Source organism: Sphaerodactylus townsendi, linkage group LG15, assembly GCF_021028975.2.
Source record: "Sphaerodactylus townsendi isolate TG3544 linkage group LG15, MPM_Stown_v2.3, whole genome shotgun sequence".
Taxonomy (NCBI): Eukaryota; Metazoa; Chordata; class Lepidosauria; order Squamata; family Sphaerodactylidae; genus Sphaerodactylus; species Sphaerodactylus townsendi.
The window spans coordinates 30,427,595-30,450,353 of record NC_059439.1 but is presented as its reverse complement, the minus strand read 5'-3'; the positions used below and the strand labels follow the sequence as shown (position 1 = coordinate 30,450,353).

The 22,759-nt window shown below is 45.7% G+C and overlaps 1 protein-coding gene across 1 annotated transcript; it reads right to left on the bottom strand.

Annotated features, from left to right (window-relative positions):
* Window positions 1-4,042: 4,042 nt before the first annotated feature.
* Window positions 4,043-16,675, bottom strand: GDPD3 (glycerophosphodiester phosphodiesterase domain containing 3). The gene is made up of 12 exons (XM_048517236.1): window positions 16,545-16,675; window positions 16,337-16,408; window positions 14,980-15,143; window positions 14,257-14,299; window positions 14,023-14,158; window positions 13,160-13,205; window positions 12,489-12,607; window positions 10,737-10,826; window positions 9,578-9,711; window positions 6,392-6,451; window positions 5,484-5,535; window positions 4,043-4,308 (listed from the first exon to the last, which is right to left on the bottom strand). The coding sequence occupies exons 3-12, from the start codon at window positions 15,119-15,121 to the stop codon at window positions 4,174-4,176; spliced, it is 957 nt and encodes a 318-aa protein (XP_048373193.1). The 5' UTR covers window positions 15,122-15,143; window positions 16,337-16,408; window positions 16,545-16,675; the 3' UTR covers window positions 4,043-4,173.
* Window positions 16,676-22,759: the final 6,084 nt, after the last annotated feature.

Genomic DNA, 22,759 nt, shown 5'->3' with positions numbered 1-22,759 from the left:
TTTTTCTTACTCTGCCCAATTGCGTTGGGAGAAGAAAGCCGACGTTTCCTATTCCCCATGCCGTTTTCAAGCTCTACCGTTACAGCGGAGATTTACAACGGCGATTTACAACTGAGAGCAGCTCATTAGCCGTTAACACCGCGTATTCAAAGCCCCTTACCTTTCAGGAATTCAGAGCTTTTGCAGGGTAGTTACAACAGTTACAACAGCTTAAAATTTTCTTAATGGCGTAGTGGGAGGGCTAATATAGATAAGATGTTAAAGAAAAACTTGTGGAGGAGCTGGAAGCGTGCATCCACTTCGCCTGCCGGAACCGGAACCGTAATGATATCATTTCCCCTCTTTCTGTAATCATTTGCCACATTTTGAATTCCTTTTCTTTTCAATATTTGTATTACTTGTGTCCCTTCTTTACCGACCACTCTTGCCACTGGCGCCGCATCCAGAATGCCCGGCATCCATTTTCCCTTCCACTTTCCCTATATATCCATTACCACCTTTCTTGGACCTCTCAATAAGTTAATATCTTTCTTCGTTTTGTTAGTAAATATCCCATATCTACCAATGCCTCCATTAATTTCGTTTTCCATTCTTACCCATTTCTCATAGTTATCCTCTTTTATTGCCATAAGACTCTTTATTTGGAATGCCTCATAATATTTGGGTGCTGTGTGGTTTCCGGGCTGTATGGCCGTGTTTTAGCAGCATTCTCTCCTGACGTTTCGCCTGCATCTGTGGCTGGCATCTTCAGAGGATCTGATGTTGGGAAAGCAAGTGGAGTATATATATCTGTTGGAGTGTCTAGGGTGGGTGAAGAAACATTGTCTGTGAGTAACAAAGAAGGCAACCAGGTCAATAGTTGAGGGCATCTGAATAGAAGTATGAGTAACAATGAAGTCTATAGCATGGGAGTAACAATGGAGATAGCAAGGTCACTGGTGGGAGCATCTGAATAGAAGTATCCTGGCCTTTGTTTCCTTTGTCTATGGTCATCCTGTGTTTGTGTGGAGCTGGTTAGACACTGTCTTGACTCTAGTATTTTTCAACACTGGCAGCCAAGTTCTGTTCATTTTCATAGTTTCTTCCTTCCTGTTAAAATTGTCCATGTGCTTATGGATTTCAATGGCTTCTCTGTGTAGTCTGACGTAGTGGCTTTCAGAGTGGTCCAGAATTTCTGTTTTTTTCAAATAATATTCTATGTCCAGGTTGGTTTATCATGTGTTCTGCTATTGCTGATTTTTCTGGCTGAAATAGTCTGCAGTGCCTTTCGTGTTCTTTGATACGTGTCTGTGCGCTGTGTTTGGTGGTTCCTATGTAGACTTGTCCACAGCTGCATGGTATGCGGTAGACTCCTGCAGCAGCTAGAGGATCCCTCTTATCCTTTGCTGAACGTAACCTCATAATATTCTTGTGTTTTTGGAATTCCCCAGCCTAGGTATTTCTTGGTCATATGTAAAACTTTATTCATCACTCTTGAATTTTTTTGATTAAAGACCCATGCTTTTAACTTTCTATCCCATTCCTCAAATTGTTTCTTTTTAATTTCCAGAGGAAGTGTTCTAAATAAATAAAACATTTTTGGCATTATACAGATTTTTAATTCTTAGATTTTCCCTGTTATTGATAAGGTCTTCTTTTCCCAAGTTTTTATTTGTTTTATTATGCTTTTCCACCTCTCCTCATAATTATATTTGAACATCTTCTCCATTCTCTGTGTTAATGTGATACCCAAATATTTTTTCTTTTTAAGTAAGTTCGGTTCTAACTCCTTTCTTTCTATATTCACACCCATTATTTCTGTTTTTTCTATATTGACTTTCAACCCTGAATATTTCTGAAAACCTTCCAAAATTATTTTTAACTCTTTCATTGTTTCAATAGGGTTAACCGTTATTACTAAAATGTCATCAGCAAATATCTCTTCCTGATTCACTTTATATCCTTGTATCCTGCCATTATTTCTAATCCTATCTGCTAAAAATTCCATTGCCATTACAAATAGAGGTGGTGAAAATGGGCAACCTTGCTTTATACCCCTTCCTATTTTCACTACTACCGCTTTAGATGCATCCCAAAGAATTTCTTCTGATATCGTTCCCTTGTTTTCTGACAAATAAAGTTTTATCTTATTTTGTAAATCTTTTCTTTCTTTCTCCTTCCTCCCAATCATATTATTAAACCTCCATTTATACGGGTTTTTTTTACCTGCTACCCTGAACTTGGCCACTAGTGGAGTATGATTGGAAATCCATTCTTTATAAGTTTCTATAGAAAGGCTATGAAGATTTTTTATCACGATATAATCAATAAATGTTAATTTTTTAATTATTAGAAAAATAAGTTGGCTATTGAGGCATATTCAAGTTATTATACATATTAGTAATATTCCATTTCTTCAACAGATCATTCTCTCTTAAATCCATATTACAATCCCCCATAATTAAAGTCTCGCTTGAAAATATTCCTTGAAGTCTCCTAAACTGTTTTTCTGCAAAGCTTTTCTGCTTTTTACTAGGAGCGTATAGATTCATTATTGTCCATCTTCCCTCCTGGTCTTGCAAAACTTCTTCTGCTAGAAAATCCAAGCCCTCTCTCACTAGTATAGCCACTCCATTTTCCTTCCTCCACTTTTGAGCTAGATTCTCCAATAATTTTCCACCCTGGCACCTTAATTAATACTTTACCATCCGAGATTTTTGTGTGCGTTTCTTGAATACATAAAACATCAATCTTTTCCTTCTTAATAAACCTGGCAAGTTTGCATCTCTTTGAGTCAGTGTTTAATCCATTGATGTTAACAGAGGCAATTTTCATACCTGTCCTAAGCTGGCAACGTCAATTAGAAACCATCACACCTTCAGCAGCTCATGTTCCAGGCTCTGCCTGTTCAGAAAGAACAATTCCTTTTCCCGGGCCACCTTTTCCTGCGGAGCATTCTGAACAGATCTTCAGCAGTTCTTTCCTATCCCTCCATCTGCTGACATGCCCCTCTGTGCTCCTTACCCCCTCCATCTTACATGTGCGCCTTCGATCTCCTCTCCCAGCTAGGACCACTTCCTCATACTCTTTCTGCCTCCTTGTATTTCTCTGATGATGCTTCTCAGCAGCCTGTCGTGGATCTATTGCAAAGTCTGAGGGAGGGAGAATGCGAGGATAGTTGGCAAGGAAACCCAGAGGATGCAGTCTTCTCCTGGAGCTGACCGAGGGCATCCTGGATGGGTGATTTCCCAACCCTTTATCAGGGAGGCAGGAACTAAAGCTTTCAACTTCCTGTCGAAGGCTTGGGCATCCATCTTGTGCCTTAGTATTTTTCCTGCCTCAGCAGGGACAGAACATAGGAACATAAGAAAGAGCCTGCTAGATCAGACCAGAGTCCATCTAGTCCAGCACTCTGCTACTTGCAGTGGCCCACCAGATGCCTTTGGGAGCTCACACGCAGGATGTGAAAAGAATGGCCTTCTGCTGCTGCTTCTCCCCAGCACCTGGTCTGCTAAGGCATTTGCAATCTGAGATCAAGGAGGATCAAGATTGGTAGCCACAGATCGACTTCTCCTCCACAAATCTGTCCAAGCCCCTTTTAAAGCCATCCAGGTTAGTGGCCATCACTACTTTCTGTGATAGCATATTCCAAACACCAATCACGTGTTGTGTAAAGAAATGTTTCCCTTTATTAGTCCTAATTCTTCCCCCGAGCATTTTCAATGTATCCCCCTGGTTTTAGTATTGTGAGAGAGAAAAATCTCTCTCTTGTCAACATTTTCTACCCCATGCATAATTTTATAGACTTCAACATATCCCCCCTCAGACCTCTCCAAACTAAAGAGTCCCAAACGCTGCAACCTCTCCTCATAAGGAAGGTGCTCCAATCGCTCAATCATTCTTGTTGCTTGGTCAATGGAAACATAATACATTTTAATTACAAAAAGAGAGAAAGACATCTGACCATTACATGCTTCCGAAGATGCCAGCCATAGATGTGGTGAAATGTTAGGAACAAAAACTACCAGAGTGCAGCCACACAGCCCAGAAAATCCAAAATAGCTAGTTAGAATAAGTTTATTTGCTTTATGGTTTTCAAATCCCCCCCATCTTTCTGGGTTTAATACTATACTTCATCTAGCAAGGAACATGTTTGATTCCATTCCCACCCCCAAGTCCGGTTTCCCACCTAAATCATTCATTGAAAAGAGGCGGGTGGCTGTCCAGGTACTTTCGGAGGTAGGAGGGGTAATCGGTCATCACACCGGAAATCCCATAGCTAAAGGCTTCATCAAAATCTTTTTCTTCGTTCAAAACCCAAAGAATAACCTATGTAGAAAAGAGAATCCATCTCAAAATTCAGTTCTCACAAAACGTTAAGAGAGGTTTTATTCTATGTACTTGTAAATGAACAGATCCTGCATGTGAGCTCCCAAAGGCACCTGGTGGGCCACTGTGAGTAGCAGAGTGCTGGACTAGATGGACTCTGATCTGACCCAGCAGGCTAGTGCTTATGTTCTTATGACCAGGTGCTTGGGAGCAGCAGCATCAGAAGGCCATTGCTTTCACATCCTGCAGGAGAGCTCCCAAAGGCACCTGGTGGGCCACTGCGAGTAGCAGAGTGCTGGACTAGAAGGACTCTGGTCTGATCCAGCAGGCTAGTTCTTATGTTCTTATGACCAGGTGCTCGGGAGCAGCAGCAGCAGAAGGCCATTGCTTTCACATCCTGCACGTGAGCTCCCAAAGGCACCTGGTGGGCCACTGCGAGTAGCAGAGTGCTGGACTAGATGGACTCTGATCTGACCCAGCAGGCTCTTTCTTATGTTCTTATGAACACACAACTTTTCATTATCTGATGAAGCGAACACTGATTTTTTTTTTTGAAAGCTTATGCTGAAATAGATGTTATTCCTCTTTAAACTGGCACTGGACTCCTGCTTTATGAAGATAATCTAAAATATTTTAAATTTCAGATTTAAATCTGGTGCCTGTGGAGAAGCTGTGGCAGGTGGCAAGAAATTAAAAGTGTACATTCTGACCCTAAAACAGTGACAGACCTAACGCTTGTTGAACGTGACAAGGTTAATCTCCTTCTCACAGCTGTTGCAAGAATCAACAGTACTGTTTTCTTTGGTGGTCAAAAGTGCCATCAAGCCACAGTTCACCTAGGGTGACCCCATGGGGTTTCTAAAGCAAGAGAGAAACAGAGGTGGTTTGCCACTGTCTGCCTCTGCGTAGTGACTCTGGACTTCCTTGATGGTTTCCCATCCAAGTATTCATCAGGACTGGCTCTGTTTGATGAGATCAAGCACGTCCTTGAACACCATGTAGGAAATACGGGCATCACACAGTTATAACAAGCAGGAATGATGTTTAATCCCAAGTACCAGAATCAAAGAAGATTTTGTTATAAAACATTTCCTTGGACTTTGGCTGGCCCTCAAAGGTAGAGCCTACAGAGTCCCGCAATCCTGACTCCAGTTTCCAACTCTGCCCCCGCTTACCTGTATCCCTCTGTCTTCAAGATGCTTTAGAAGCTTTTTCCTCATGGTCACCCTGTGTGAAGGAGAACAGAAAGAATACCAAGAGTTTAACGAGAGGAGGGATTCACACCGGGCCCTACCTTTTGCCTTGGAGGCCAGCCAGTGAGAGAGCCAAGGAGGCTCAATGGTTGGTTCTGGACCAAGAATGGCGAGGCTTGCGTTCACTCCTCCCACCCCCCGTGCCCAGAGCCCCGTGCCCAGAGGTGGGATCCAGCAGGTTCTCACAGGTTCCCGAGAGTAGGTTACTAATTATTTGTGTGTGCTGAGAGGGGGTTACTAATTGGTGCTTTTGCCACGTGATTTTTGCCTTACTCACGCCCCTCCTCTGCTCCTCAGCAGTAGCGCGCAGAACTTGAAGCAGTCTAGCGGGAGGTGCACCGGCGTGCGTGGCAGCCTGCGCCTGCATGCATTCGTTTCCTTGCCACAGCCCCGCCCAGCAATGCCCCGCCCCCAGAATGCCCAGCCACACACCCGTCGTGCCCCGCCCTACCCCATTGGCGCTACGCCACTGTTTGAATCCCACCACCATGGGAACCTGTTACTAAAATTTTTGGATCCTACCACTGCCCGTGCCCCACCAAAAGGCTTTCTGTGGGGGATTTTGGTCTGTTCCCTGTCTCAGTTTAGCCCGTGTCAGAAGTTTAAAAGGATGGTAGGAAGGATGCTGTAAGCTGCCCTGAATTTCCAGGAGAAAGCATGGAATGGAAATGTTTGAAAAGATAAATAGTTGTAAAAGATAAAAATGTGCAGGAACGAGGAAGAACAGCGTAGCTCTCTGGAGACACAGAAATGAGAAGAAATGCAGATTTGAAAAAGGGCAGAATTGCTTGTAAAACTGAGCAGGTCAATCATTTAATGCCATCACTCACTTGTGAGCAAATTTAGCCAGCAGTGCTCCACAGTATCCCTTTTTCACTGGAAACATTGTCCTGTGGGTGTAAAAAATAAAAAGGGAGGGTTCACTGATAAGAAATGCTGGTTCCCTGCCTTCCACCCTTCAAATGACTGGATCCCTCTTCTCAAAGGAGCCTACAGTCATAGTACCTGCTTTTTCTCCTTTTCTTGTGTAATCACCACTTTTTAATTATGTATGCTCTTTTCCTTTGAGGTTCAACTTTATAAACCTTCATGCACACTTTGGGTGGGGAGAAGAGGTTGGAGGAAACGTTGGCGGAACAACCCAGCGATGCTAAGGAAAGAAGCCTGTCACTCTCCCTAACACCTAAGGCAGTGATGACAAACCTTTTCGAGACCGAGTGCCCAAATTGCAACCAAAACCCACTTATTTTTCGCAAAGTGCCAACACAGCAATTTAACCTGAATACTGAGGTTTTAGTTTAGAAAAAAGGTTGGCTCCGAGACACGTGTTACTCAGGAGTAAGCTTAGTGAAGCAACCGTGTAATGCTTCAAATGGGTGAATCACGATCCTAGAAGGGTTTACTCAGAAGCAAGCCCCATTGCCAGCAATCGAGCTTCCTCCTAGGTAAAGGATCATGCCCAGGCCAGCCTAGATGTGTGTGTGGGGATTTTCCACCCCCCCACATGATGAACTCTGTGCGCGAGTGCCCAGAGAGGGCTCTGAGTGCCACCTCTGGCACCCGTGCCATAGGTTTGCCACCACTGACCTAAGGTGTTAAATTTATCTCAGGACTGTACCACTTCAAACTTTGGATGATTTGTGTGCATGCTTGAATTTTTCACCGTACCAAAGAAATGCCCTCTACTAATGTGGTGGAGAGAGCCCCTCTTCGTGGCAGGCAGCTTTTCAAAGAGACTTTTTTTCCCTTTTATACGTAGGAATATTTAATCTGCAACCCGGAAACAGGTTTACTACCCTATTTCCCTGAAAATAAGCCCTACCCTGAAAATAAGCCCTTGCATGATTTTTTTGCGATTTTTGGAGGATGCTTGAAATATAAGCCCGACTCCAAAAATAAGACCCAGTGACAGATTATATTGAGAAAATAAATGTTGACTGTTGTTCATGGAAAAAATAAGACATCACCTAAACATAAGCCCTGCCTCTTTTGGAGCAAAAATTAATATAAGACCCTGTCTTATTTTCGGAGAAACTGGGTACCTGTGCCCTGGAAGAGGATGAACAGACAGGAAATCCAGCATCTGATCTTCCCTTCCCCTTCATTTTAAAAGAAGCAGCAGTTTTGATGGCAGCACTGTCCCTGAACGAGGGAATATTTAACTGCCCTCTCCATAGCTGCTAGTTCAGAGGTCTGCAACCTGTGGCTCTCCAGATGTCCGTGGACTACAAATCCCATCAGCCCCTGCCAGCATGGCCACAGGTTGCAGACCCCTGCTCTAATGTAGGCCATGCTGCCAGGGGCTGATGGGAATTGTAGTCCATGAACATCTGGAGAGCCGCAGGTTGCAGACCCCTGTGCTAGTGAAATAAAAATACCACTGCCTCCTATACCTTGGCCCTGAGAACTAAGCCTTCAATTCTAGCAAAGGGAGTCTTGACTCTTGAAAGCTTATACCCTGGAAATCTTGTTTGTCTTTAAAGTGCTGCTAGACTTGAATCTTGCACTCATACTGCAGATTAATGTGGCTACTTGCCTGGAGCCTTAAATGGTAAGTGTTCTGGTAGGGGCGCTGTCAGGTCTGTTTCTTGTAATGCGCTGACATGTTCTTCGTGCACATGCGCATGCAGAATAATGCACTTTCAATCCACTTTCACAACTGTTTGCAAGTGGATTTTGCTATTCCGCCCAGCTGCAAAGTGCATTGAAAGTGGATTGAGAGTGCATTGTTCTGCATGTGCGGAAGGGGCCTAAGTCCTCGGTACCTGATCTACTGTACTTATCAGCCCCCCCACTCAATAATAACTTTCCCTATCTTAAGCAGTCCTCCTGCTTTCTGTGACAGACACACTATGGTCCCTTCCGCACATGCAGAATAATGTATTTCAATCCACTGTGCACGCTGCAGCTGGATTTTACTGCGCGGAATAGCCAAATCCACTTGCAAAAAAATTGTGAAAGTGGTCTGAAAGTGCATTATTCTAGCACAGGGGTCCCCAAACTTTTTAAACAGGGGGCCAGTTCACTGTCCCTCAGACTGTTGGAGGGCCAGACTAAAAAAAACTATGAACAAATTCCTATGCACAAATGATTGTGAAAGGTTTGATTTCACCTTTCAGCCTTTCTGTCATGGTCTACTTTTAGAACAGGGACCAAAGTATGTCAAGTACAGGGTGGGCTCCAAATATTGTTGGGGAGGCTGTGGAATACCTTCCCCTGTAAAAAAAAAAAAGCAGAACTTTCCCAATGAAGCATTCCATCTAACCCAGGATCAGGTATCTTCCTGGGCTCTTTCCTCCCTAGCAGCCAGCGAGCGATTCGCCAGCCTGGCTGATGCCAATGGGAGTGAGGCGGAACAGAAAGCCTGAGAGCAACACATGGAGTAGCTGAGAGGGAAGGGCGGAGCAGGCGTTGCCACATGTAAGGTTTCCAACTCTGGGTCAGAAAATTCATGGAGATTTGGGGGTGCCATCATGTAACTGCAATCAACGGCCGTTGGGGCCGGTTCCTCCTCTCCCTCGAGCCCCCACTGCACATGAATGGAGCCATCGCCGCCATGCCTGGCGGGCCGGATAAATGCCTTCAGGGGGCCACATTTGGCCCCCGGGCCGTAGTTTGGGGACCCCTGTTCTAGCATGTACGGAAGGGGCCTATGAGTTTCTGCATCCTAAGACCAATATTCTCACTGTCTGATGAAAAATGAAGCCCTGCTCATGAGACTTTCTTCTCTATTTTTTCTTTTTTTAAAATGGGCCCCAGAGAAACTTCTGATTTTATAGGAGGACTGCTTTTGAGGAGAGGGTAGGCTAGGGTGATGGACCAGTCCCTCAATATTCCCCCAGAGTGAACCGCCTGCAAATCCTGTTGCCATGGTCATTAATACGTGTCACACATATTCCTTCTTACCTCTGGGTAATAAATGGGATCAGATTTTGACATAGGGTTTCTAGTTCCTCAAGAGCCATTGTATTTCTCCTCCCCCTCTGCCCAGCCCAGCCCAACCCATCTGTCATCACCTGTTCATGATGGAGGGTAGAACAAACTCAAGGAAAGATTCTTTCAGTGGTAGGAAAGGCAGTAGTCCCACATAGTAGAGGAGTAGGATGGTGATGCCACGTTGCATGGAGAAGATATAAGGCATCTCTTTATTCTAGAGGATCGGAAAAGAGGAGAATATAAGTTTTTCCCAGTATCTACTAAGAGGGTGTGTAATTTCTAGATTGCTTAATTGGGAAGAAGTAACTGGACTTATTTACCCATGCCAGTCCCTGAAGCTCACAGGTTCTCAGAGTCAACTTGAATGATTTATAGAGGTAACTTCCTGCTCTTTCCCTGAATTGTATGGCGGTGTTCCAGTGACGTTTCACCTGCATCCGAGGATCTGGAGAATGATGCCAGCCACAGATGCAGGCAAAATGTCAGGAGAAGATACTACTGGAACACGGCCATACAATCCGGAAAACTCACAACATCCTAATGATGTTGGCTGTAAAAGCCTTTGATAATGCAGATCCTATTTCTTTGGGGCTCTTCAGTAAAACATAACATATACTGTACAAATGTAAACCTGTTACCATTAAGTCTTCCTTCAAAAATGTAGAAATTGTAGATCTATGGAGATACATCACTCTGTTGGGGATCCCAGGCCCTTTCACAGAACTGCAATTTCCCAAGTTCTTGGACAGGGACCATGACAACTTTTAATAAGTTTTAAACTTGTTTGGGTAAAGTGGTTCCCTGCCCAGGGGCCACAGAAATATTGCACGGGATCTGCAAATCCATACGCACACTAAACTTTCCATTTTTATCTTTTTGTCTTAATGTATTTTCTTGACCAACAGATACTAATAGTATAACTACTATTGTTGGGGGAGAGAGTCCATTAGATGTTTTGAAGTTATAAAGGGGACATCCTACTCAAAAAAGCGGGGGACCTGAACCATTGTTCCAGTATATAATATGGACAAAGCAGTCAGCTGAAAGAGTACAAAAGCATCCCTTGGGCAAGTTCTGGTTAGCTTACTATAATTAAGTACTTTTATCTATAATTTCCTGGTGGATGGAGAGTCTTGTAGAACAATTGGAACCCTGTGTACTCTTCTGTTAGTCCAATTAAAATATTTTCCTGGTTAGAGACAACCTCAATGAAAGAGCTGAAGGGCCATTATAACATACGGCTCTGCGGCATTTCTTCAACACTTCTTCATCAAAGGATGCCCAGATGGTGATGTGAGAGCGGTCGTATTGGCGGACGAGATCTGCTACCTGTACGGAAAGGAGGTATGCATGAGTGGAAGGATACAGACAACTGTTTGTTTCGCAGAAGGAGTGCAGACTTACCCAAGTTGCTGAACTGGTGGGAACAAAGGGGACATTTTTCATTGCCTGAAGGATTTCATTGCTGGAGGATCTTTGCAGCTACCACTCATTGGGAGAAGCTGAATTTGTGCAATGTGTTGTCGAAGGCTTTCACAGCTAGAATCACTGTGGTGTTGTTGGGTTTTGGGGCTGCATGGCCGTGTTCCGGTAGCATTTTCTCCCGATGTTTCACCTGCATCTGTGGCTGGCATCTTCAGAAGATGCAGGCGAAACATCAGGAGAAAATGCTACTGGAACACGGTCATAGAACCCAGAAACCCCACAACACCCCCATTGAATTTGTGCAGTTTGTTCCAACACAGTTTGTTCCAATTTGTGCAGTTCGTTCCAATGCAAACTATCTCACATAGGAGAAACCTTCAGACAACTGAATTCTGCTTACTTGACCCTGATTACAAAGATGAATGTATCTTGGCAGAAGATCTGGTATTTGTCCTGACAGGTCACAGGTTCTGGATCACCGTTCCCTATGGCTGCCAACCTCCAGGCAGCACCTGGAGACCTCCTGCTATTACAATTGATCTCCAGATGGCCAAGATCAGTTCCCCTAGAGAAGACGGCTGCGTTGGAATGTTTAAAAATGGCATCAAAATCCACTGGAGTCCCTCCCCACCCTCCGCAAACTCCGCCCTCCTCAAGCTCCACCCCCAAAATATCCAGGCTTTTTCCAATCCAGAGCTGGCAACCATATTGTTCCCTTCCCTGCAGTTTGCTAGTTCTGCTCTCATCTTAGTAGATCCATAAAGAAGTCTGTATGGCCAGGGCCCAGCATTTGCTATTGAATACAGTGTTTTCCAAAGTGATGAGCCTGGTTTTTGCCAAGGGAATGGAGTATGAGAAGACCAGGAGGGATTCAAAATTGACATTGGGCAGGGCAGGGTGGAATTTGAATGTGTCTAGGCCTCTGCAGTCTCACTAGTGTTACTGGATTATAGAGTGGGAGAGGCAGGAATGGTGTGGATGTCCTTGAAGCTGATCTTGAACTAGGTGTACAGAATCCACTTCAAGAGATTATGCAAATGTGCTTCGGCCCTGTAAGTACCAAGGGGAGAAGGAGGGATCTGACAAAAAAAAGGATACTACTGGGCAACCAAAATAGTCAAGTCTGGAATCCATGCCCTACAAGGAGAGGCTTTGGGAGCTGGGTATGTTTAGTTTGGTGAAGAGAAGGTTAAGAGGTGACATGATAACCAGGTTTAGATATTTGAAGGGATGTCATGTTGGTGAGGGAGCAAGCTTGTCTTTTGCTGCTCCACAGACTAAGACAAAGAGTGTTCAAGATGAAGAGATTCCACCAAAACATCAGGAAAAACTTCCTGACAGTAAGGGCTGTTTGACAGTGGAGTGCATGACCTCGGAGTGTGGTGGAGTCTCCTTCTTTGGAGGTTTTTAAAGAGACGCTGGAAGGCCATCTGTCAGGAGTGCTTTGATCGTGTGTTCCTGCATTGCAGGGGGGTGGATGGCCCTTGGGGTCTCTTCCAACTCTATGATTCTATGACTAGGGTGGAGAAGCTGGAGGGGGGATGCTTGACCACAGGTGTGCCTTACCTTTTGTATAAGTCTGTCATTCACCTCCTTAATTTCAATGTTGATGGGCATCCCAGGGAATTTCTGAAAAACCTCCTCCAAGCGTGCAATACGGTGATCTGAGCCATGGGAAAAACGGCCTGGGTGGGGGAGAATAGGGTAGTTTCAGGAGGAGTGGTGCTTCCTTTGCTGGACTGAAATCCCACCAAAAGTTTGTATTAGTTGTTTCTGTCTTTCCTGAACTGTGAGAAATTCAAGGGGCAACATCAGATGTGTTTCTTTGCATAAAAGAGAGCATTGGAGATTTAGCCTCTTCAATGTCTCAGCCACCCTGAGCCTTGCCTTTGGCTGGGGTGAGCGGGGTAGATATATAATAAAATAAACTACCATTAAACCAGAGGTGTCCAGCTTTGGCCCTCGAGATGTTCATGGACTACAATTCCCAGCAGCCCCTGCTATTAGACTGTTCCCTTTCCCCCTCTGTTTCAGAGTCTTCCAAATTAACAGTTGCTCTGAAGACCAATTCCCAGCTTTTAGGAGACCCTTGCCTGTTCCAGCAGCAACCTAACTATCTTGGACCATTAACCCATGACCAGTCTAACAAAAGAATGCTTGGCCAATAACTGCCAAAGACCACACTTTCCCCTACAGTGCTCCCCCCCCCAAAAAAAAAATCTCTCAGCCCTGCTCACCTGGTGAGAAGGTCACCTCCAGATGATCCTTATAAGGAGGCAAATCCTATGGGAATACAATTAGGATGAAGATTATGGAGCCAGCACTGTCTTAACAGTATTATAAAAGAAGAAGAGTTTGGATTTATATCCCCCCTTTCTCTCCTGTAAGGAGACTCAATGTGGCTTACAAGGTCCTTTCCCTTGCTCTCCCCACAACAGACACCTTGTGAGGTAGGTGGGGCTGAGAGAGTCCTGAGAGAACTGTGACTAGCCCAAGGTCACCCAGCAGGAATAAAGGAGTGCGGAAACACATCTGGTTTACCAGGTAAGCCTCTGCTACTCAGGTGGAGCAGTGGGGAACCAAATCCGGTTCTGCAGATTAGAATCCACCTGCTCTTAACCACTGCACCAGTACATGAGATATGTACTCATACATGCACATGTGGTCACAGAGGTGACTGTGATAGTAAAACAGAGGCGAATGCTAATGTCCTCTTATCATAATGTCCGCCCAGAGCCCCTGGGGATGGGGCAGTATAAAAATCCAAATAATAAATAAATAAATAAATAAAATAAAAATTAACAAATATTGTTCATTATCTTTAGTAAACCACACGCGAAATATGTATTTTCCAATAACATATTTACAGCTTAGTATAGTCTTGACTGATAGCAGGTCACAACATACGTAGATTAGCATTGACCTTCTATGCTTGTGGGCCCCAGGCAACTGCCCAGTTTGCCCAGTGTTAAGACAGCTGTGGGGTAGAATGGGGCAATGTGTGCCAATAGGACCAAGGGTGTTTGAGTTCTATTACTGGGTTCATGGGGGGTAAAGGTGGAGCACAGGGGACAGCCAGCGGCTGCTGGGTGCTGCTCACCTCGTAGTCTGTCTCACTGATCTTGATGTTGTGTCCCGTCTCACGTTCGAGATTGTCATCGTGGGACACAACCACAACTCCGTCTCTTGTCATGAAGCAGTCGATTTCCAACAGATTCGTTCCTTGGCTCTGAGCACTAGGAAGGCGGAGAAAAGGGTCAGGCAAAGGCTAGATAATCACAGTCATGGAAGGGAACCTGATGGTGAGCTGGGGGTGGTGGTGGGCGTCACTCACTGTCTGAAGGCTTCCAAAGTGTTTTCAATCCGCTCTCCACAGCCTGGGAAGGAAAGCAGAATGTTGGAAACCACACTGTCTTTCTCTTCTCAGATTAAATACACCCGTGTATTGTCAAAGGCTTTCACAACCAGACTCAACTGGTTGTTGAGGGTTTTCCGCGCTGTGTGGCCGTGGTCTGGTAGATCTTGTTCCTAATGTTTCACCTGCATCTGTGGCTGGCATCTTCAGAGGTGTATCACAGAGAGAAGTGTGTTACACACTTCAGGGGCGCATCACAGAGAGAAGTGTGTTACACACAGTGTGCAACACACTCCTATCTGTTATACACGTCTGAAGATGCCAGCCGCAGATGCCGGCGAAACGTTAGGAACAAGATCTACCAGACCACGGCCACACAGCCCGTAACAGCCACTTAAATAGCCCATTTTCCCTCTTTAGCCCTGCTGAGGGCTCCAGCTTTCGATTCTAGGAATGTAGTAATACAAGTCTAGAACAGTGGAGCGGAAAAATATATAATAATATATTCTATCCCGGACAGCAACAAGGAATTGAGGGCAGAATGGCTACTGGAATCTAGGACTGCTTTTTGTCTTGGTTGCCCTGATCATGGGCTGTGTTTTATGATTTGGAGCACCCTCACCCGTCTCTCTAAGATGGAGAGAGGGCCCACCCAGGCCCACCCACCCCAGTCGAACGTCCACTCGTCCCAGCTGAACTTACCTCCCCGGTGGGACACGTGCCGGCATCGAACAGGAAACTTGTGCGGTTTATGCAGCAGGTGCGGTCTCTTTCGCAGGTAGTTGGAGGCCAGGGCATAGATCCCCAAGACAGGCAGGCCAAAGAGGAGCAAGGGGTAACTCATAGCGGAAGGCCGGACTCCTGGGCTAGGGTTAAAGCAAGTTAAGAGAAGGCAGGTGCCAGGACACCTGGATTTTTTGGAGGGTGAGCGGTGCTCACTGGGTTATGAGAAAAAAAAGTTGGTGGGAAAAAAAGTAAGGTTCTGTGGGAGAAGCGTGGCACCTGACTGGTTGAATCCAATAATCTGGAAGTCTTGCGCTCCTAGTTCTTAATTGCAAGGAGCAAAGGCTGGGGAAAGCTGACTAGACATCCTCTCCAGGTGTGACTGGCCAAGCAAGCTCATGCGAATTTGAGGCACAGGAGCAGGAAGAAATGTGGGGTGGGTGTGGAAGGGAGGACAGACACTTGCCCCACCTCCTTGACTGGCAGGACCTTCCTTATCTTATTCCACCTGTTCTTTCGCCTGAATGACTATGCATACACACAGCAAGTCATTCTCCCTCGAAGTCCCTCCCCTTCTCCTGCACTTTACAGTGTTGACTCTCAGAGGGTAAAGAGCAGCTCTCTTGGCAGCCGCAACCCAAATCTGGGCTGTCCTTGCCCTAATCTCTCGATTTCGTTCCTTCTCCAGAAACACCTGACAGCACTGTTGCTCACTCAGTCAGGTATGTTTCCAGTGTCTCGGCTCACCTTCTTTTACAAACCAGCGTTTCTTGTTCCTAAATAGGAAGTGGGATGGATTTGATTACCAGTTTGTAAACAATATTAGATGACTGGGATCAGAAATTGCAATCAGATCATTTTCATCGGCAACCGTCTGATTGGGAAAGAGAGACACCTCACGATTTGGAGAATGTATGGTTGGAATTTCTACAACCTGTGGAAGATAGGATCAGCGTTGCCGGGTCGCGCCGCAGAGCCATCGAGTCCAACATCTTGTCTTGCACAACGTTTGCAAACTGTGCATTTCTACACAGTTGGCGTAGATGACCTCTGTGGTACCTTCCAATGCTGATTCTAGCAAGGCGACATTTCTCCCGAATGACCTGTCCCCAGTTTGCTTGTTACATTGTCTTAAAAAAACCCAAAAAAACTTGGAGGGAATTTCTGCATCTGTGAGCTGGAGATCTGTGGAGTGTGATTCTCTCTCTGTGTGTTTTTCTAAGGAGGATATTTCCATTGAAGCTAAACTGTCTGGATTCCTGATCTCCTCTTTCCCTCCCACAGATGACATTCCAGGTTCATGCAAGAGTTATTAGACTCAGTTGTCTCTGCGTACCTGACATAAACCGGGCGGCGTCAGTTAGATAGAAACAACCACACCTTCTGCAGCTCATGTTCCAGGCTGTGCCTGTTAAGAAAGAACAATTCCTTTTCCGGAGCCACCTTTTTCTGCAGAGCACTCTGAACAGATCTTCGGCCGCTCTTTCTTATCCCTCCATCCACTGGGATGGCCCTCTGCACTCTTCACCCCCCCTCCATCTTACACGTGCGCCTTCGATCTCCTCTCCCAGCTAGGACCGCTTCCTCATACTCTTTCTGCCTCCTTGTGTTTCTCTGGTGATGCTTCTCCGCAGCCTGACATGGCTGTATTGCAAAGTCTGGGGGAGGGAGGATGCGAGGATAGTTGGCAAGGAAACCCAGAGGATGCAGTCTTCAGTTGCGGTTGCCTAGCAACCGGGGCATATGCTTGTCCTTGGCTGCCCAACCTGATGAAAAATGGCTGCCCAGGCCCAGATTAGCAGCAGTGCTGCTGCTGGAGAATGCAGACGCAGTGGGGGCATCAGATGGCTCAACAATTGGCAGGCTGGCCTTGTTACAATCAGACTTTGCACAGATACAGGAGGAGGAGGAGGAGGAGGAGGAGGAGGAGGAGGAGGAAAAAGAGTTTGGATTTATATCCCCCCTTTCTCTCCTGTAAGGAGATTCAAAGGGGTTTACAATCTCCTTTCCTTCCCTCCCCCAAAACAAACACCCAGTGAGGTGGGTCAGGCTAGGAGAGCTCTGAAGAACTGTGACTAGCCCAAGGTCACCCAGCTGGAGTGTGTTGGAGTGCACAAGTTAATCTGGTTCACCAGAGAAGCTTGCACAGCTCAAGTGGCAGAGCAGGGAACCAAACCCGGTTCTCCAGATCAGAGTGCACCTGCTCTTAACCACTACACCACGCTGGATCTCTTGTGGGGTGTGATTCTGTCTCTCGGTGGGATTGGTGCCTAAGCGTATATGTTAAGAGAAGGTGGGGGGGGGGGGGGTTGCTTATTTGCTTTGTTGAAGGGATTTTAAAAACATTATTTGCTTTATTGAATGGCCCATAAAAGATGTAGCAAATGGAGTGATAAAGTGTGAAGGATAACACTTGATCCTGCGATGTTTGCTGCTGGTTGCTTGGATACGGCTCCTTCATCTAGGAGAGTCTGTGTAGAGAACAGTGACATTTTTTAAAGAGACAGTGTCAGCCATTTTAGAGCTGAGAATTCGGAAAGTGGCATTTTGGGGAGGTCCCAAAAATTGCTTTGCTGGACTGTGTGGATCATAACGGTGGTCCAGCAGTCTGTCTCCCAACAGTAGTTAGCATATTGCTTTTAAGCAGCTCACAAGCGGGGCTTGACAGAAACTGCCACTTCCTGTGAAATGATCGAAGGTAGACTGTTCCTGAATGTGGAAGTGTTGTTCTTAGCTTTTGTGGGCTACTGCCTCTTTGTCAATTGGTCTAACTGAACAACATTCTAATTCTGTGGCCACAGTATCACCTTGTATACTCTGTGCACATAAAGATCATTGTAGATTGCATATTCCTTTACCACAGAACAAAGCATGGTGGATCTTCTTTATTGTAGAATGTTCTGTCCGGGTCGTAGAGCTTACCTAGCCCCGCTCCCTCCATCAGTTTAAAAGTTTGAAAGTAAACATACAGGTTGGCATAAATGCTCTTGTACCAAGTACTATGTTCAGCAATGCACAAAATAATGGCTTTGACAAAGGCAGTGCGTAAAATGAATGACAATTCTCATATTCATTCGGGACTATATTCTAACGTGGAAGCATACAGCTTTATTAACCGCTGCTGCACCTCAACTGACCAAACTATTATCTTTGTGTGAAACAGAGTATTATAATAGCAATTCCTTTACTTGAATGGCCCAGGCTAGCCTCATCTCCTCAGATCTTGGAAGATAAGTGGATTGGCCTGGTTAATAATTGGTTTGGAGACCACCAAGGAAGTCCACGATCGCTACAGAGAGGCAGGCAAGGGCAAACCACCTCCGAATGTCTCTTGCCTGGAAAACTCCTTGAGGTATTGCTGTACGTCAGCTGCGGCTTGATGGCATTTCCGCCACCAGGAATAAAAAGAACACTTTGCCTTTATGGGGCAGTTCAGATTCTTCAGATACTTTGCGGCATGTGATTCTTACTCAAAACCCTGTACAAGCGGTCAACATTGCCCTCACAGCAAAGGGAAGCCTGCCTTAAGGCGTACAAGCAGTCAACATTGCCCTCACAGCAAAGGGAAGCCTGCCTTATGGCGTACAAGTGGTCAACATTGCCCTCACAGCAAAGGGAAGCCTGCCTTATGGCGTACAAGTGGTCAACATTGCCCTCACAGCAAAGGGAAGCCTGCCTTATTCCCTGTGGCAACTGGGACTGCAGAAGAGATGGGGAAGATGCTCCCCCATCATGAACTGGTGTCTTCGGGCTGGTACCCTGGGTAGCTGCATCACCTCCAGTACAGCGAAAACACGTGCAAGAAAAATCAGCCACCTGACCTTGGTTTGTTGTTCACATCTTTCCACTGTTCTCACAGTATCAAACAGGTCTCCCTCCTCCACCTCTTCTCCCATGTCCTGCCCTTTAAGCTTGTTAACCTGACGGAAGGTCCCTATCTGACATTAATCTATGCACAGCGATAGTGCTCTTAAATTTTCATTGCCATCGGCCCTTTCAGGAAACATTTTGTACATAAGGCGTGAGACTGAGCAAATAGAGGATCGCCTGAAGCCACTTCAGTGATTCACGACAAGAGGAAGCTCTGAACTACACAGCGCCCCTCCCCCCCGTTTTAAGGGTGAGGAGTTAAAATATACATAAAAACAAACATATAACAGCAGTGGATCTACATGCACATTTCTATCAATGGTTTCCTGTCCATTTCACCCTGAAGGATTGGATGGTGTGGATACAAAGATGTATTCTTAAAAGAAGTAAGTGGAGCAAGAAAACATCCAACAATTGATGTCAGTGGCAGGTACCTGGTCCACAAACACATGAATCTATGCACAGCTATCTTACTAATAATAAAGCGCTAAAGGATGGAATGTCCGACAACGAACCCTCCACCAATAAGGGAGCAGAATCCTGGACTCTGCTCCCTTATTGGTGGAGGGTTAGTCGTTGGGCATTCCATCCCTGCCCTGGAGCAGCAGCCCCTTGCTACCACTGCTCTGGGGCTCCAAAAGCCCCCTCCCCCTCACAAGCCCTCCCTGCTCTACCTGCCCTCACCCCTGGCCAATGTGGTGTGGTTAACAGCAGGTGGACTCCAATCTGGAGAACTGGGTTTGATTCCCCACTCCTCCACCTGAGTGGCAGAGGCTTATCTGGTGAACCAGATGCGTTTCCACACTCCTACATCCCTGCTGGGTGACCTTGGCCTAGTCACAGTTCTCCCTGAACTCCCTCAGCCCCACCTGCCTCACAAGGTGTCTGTTGTGGGGAGAGTCTCCTTACAGGAGAGAAAGGTGGGGTATAAATCCAAACTCTTCTTCTTCTATCTAGGCCTGCTGTATCTCTTACCCTACAGCGGGCTTTACTGCTAGTCTTATACTAAATCAGAACATCAGTTCATCGAGGTCAGTGTTTTCTACTCAGACTGACTGGTGCCCTCCAGAGTCACCAGTAGACACTCCAGTCCAAAACGAAAAGGCTCTTGAAATTACTGAGGCTTTGACGCATTTCCAAAAGGGTGTATTAGGGGCTGTCAAGTCCCTTCTGATTTATGGCAGCTCCATGAATCAGTTACCTGTGAAACCTTCTGTGGTTACAACCTTGCTCAAGTCTTGCAAATTGAGGGTCACGGCTTCCTTGATTGACCAGTCCATCGCATGTTGTCTCTTCCTCTTTGTTTGCTGCTTTCACCTTTGCTTAGCATTATTGGCTTTTTCAGTGACTCTTTTGCCTTCTCATAATGTGACCAAACAGCCTCGGTTTAATTATTTTAGCTTCTCGGGAGCATTCAAACGGGATTCGATCTCAAACTCACTTATTTGTCTTTTTGGCAGTACCCATAAAACTCTCCTCCGACATCACATTTCAAATTAGTGTTGTATTTGTCAGCGTTCTTCATTGTCCGACTTTCATACCCATCCTTAAACATAATTATGCTACGGGTTGGGATGTTGCGACGACGAACCCCCAGCCAATGGGGGGCTGGGAGAGGACATGGATCAATCAGGAGGGGGCTGGGGGTTGAAAGTGCATCTCTTACATTCCAATCCCTCCCCCCGCCTTCTCCCAACCCTCGAACAACACGCTCCTCACCGAGGCCAGCGCCTTCCCCATCCCCCCATGCCCTCACCCACCCCCCCCCCCCCCCACACACACAACATGTTTGATGTCAGGGCAGTGACACCTTGGCCCAAATGGTATTGGCTCAAATTATTTGAAATCTTTGGTAAAACTTATCTTGTATCCTAGTTTGCATAAAGAGCTCGTTTGTATAACTGAGACAGAGTAAACACACTTGAAGAAACAGTTGAGGCCATTGAGGAGTTCTAAGGAATTTTAACCACGTATCTTTTCCTTGCTTGACCCTCAAGATTACAAAGGCCACTCAGTTGCACAATAACAAGCTTGCTCTCCCCACATGAAACAGAATGACCATGGGGACACAATGAACTGTGGGACACATTTGAAAGGAGGAATACACCCTACATTGAAGGCCTGAGGCCTACAGGTCACCTGTCCCTGGGATTAACATCATTTCCTGCGACACTTGCACTAATTCTGCAGTTATCTACGTACAGCTATTGTTGGCCTGTTGTTGCCGATTGTTCACAGGATGCCTGTGGTTTCCTGTCGGTGGCAGTCAATGTCTGATTGATATGAAGAGAGAAGGCAGCGTAGAACCACTGTGGGATATTCCACCTCTTAACTCTGTGCGAGCATTTTGAAGAAGTTGACTAGAAGCAGGCAGAGCCTCCATCTTTTTCTTAGTTCTCTACTTATTTTTGTCCAAACTATTTTCACCACGACAGCCCTGTGAAATAGATAGACCGGGGGGCTACTCTGGCGCTTCAGATGTTCCTGGACTACAATTCCCATCAGCCCCATGGACACCTCTGAGGTAGACCAATCACTCTCAGCAGCAAAGAGTAGCCAGTGTGCTTCGTGCCAGGGAGGGAATGAGGATGTGGAGCTGCCAGATCCGGAAGGTTAGCTTGTGCAAGGACAATCTCCTGGCGTTTGCGACAGAGATGAGAGGGGGGGGGGGAGCTACCTCTTTCCCCCATGAGTGGAAACCCCAGGGCTAAAGGGAAGGAGTACCGATTTCTCTCAGATATGCCACAAACAAGATAAGCTGGCAGTTCTTTGTTTCTCTTATTTCCTTGTTGGCTGGAGCTCTACCAGTCAGAAAATTTCAACCCAGAGCACACAACGCAATATCAAAGGTTGAAAGAAAGACACACACCCCACCCCACAACATATATATAGGAATATAGGCATGAACTACAAAAAAAAAAGAAGCAGCAGCAGCTACAAATACATTCCCAAAACTGGCTGTTGTGGGTTTTCCCGGCTGCGTGGTCTGCCAGCTTTTGCTCCATGTGTTTCGCCTACAGCTATGGCTGGCAACTTCAAAGGCATGGCATGGTAAGACGTGTTTCTCTTAGTTATGTTCTTTTGAGAGAAACACATCTTACTGAGACATGTTTCTGAAGATGCCAGCCATAGATGTAGGCAAAAATCTACCCAACCGTGCCTACACAGCCCAGAAAACCCACAACAGCAGCCGATTCCAGACACGAAAGCATCCAACAATATATTCCAAAACCATTAATCAAACTATGTAGTAGTGAATATTTATAATCTGATTATAGCTTTTCGAATATAATTGTAGCTTCTTTGCAACTGACTGTATTCCCATACATACAGTAATCCATTCTAGAATGTAATAGCAGTGAATTCTAGGGCAGCGTTTGGAGCGAAAGATCCGTGCAAAGTCTGTTGCGCTTGAAACCATAACATTAGCACCGATTGTGAAATGCAGAATGCCAGGGGAGCTTTCCATACTTCTGGAAGTTTCTGTTTTGTTTGTGGCGGTTTCCTAGTCCGCCAAGAGCGGAAGCAGTTAGGAGAAGGCTGCCATCTGCCCACATACGACGAGTCAGATAATCCGGTGCTTTTGTACAAATCCTCCAGGTTAACTTCCCTGTCTCGTGACCGACAATCTCTCTCTTACCGCTTTGCAAACTTTAAATCGGCACCAAACCCTTGTTTACTAAGCTGGTGCAGCAATGAATTTGCAAGCGTTCCCAGAATCTCAGTTGTACATTTTTTTTGGTTTCTCATTTACCCTGACAAACCACTTTTGAAGCCGAGAACAAGAAATGTCTTCATGTTGGAGCTAAATTTCACTCTGGAGCGTTAACAGGAGCAGATGACGGAAGGTTTATCATTTTTTGTTAATCGGCACTTACCCCTGTCTGGC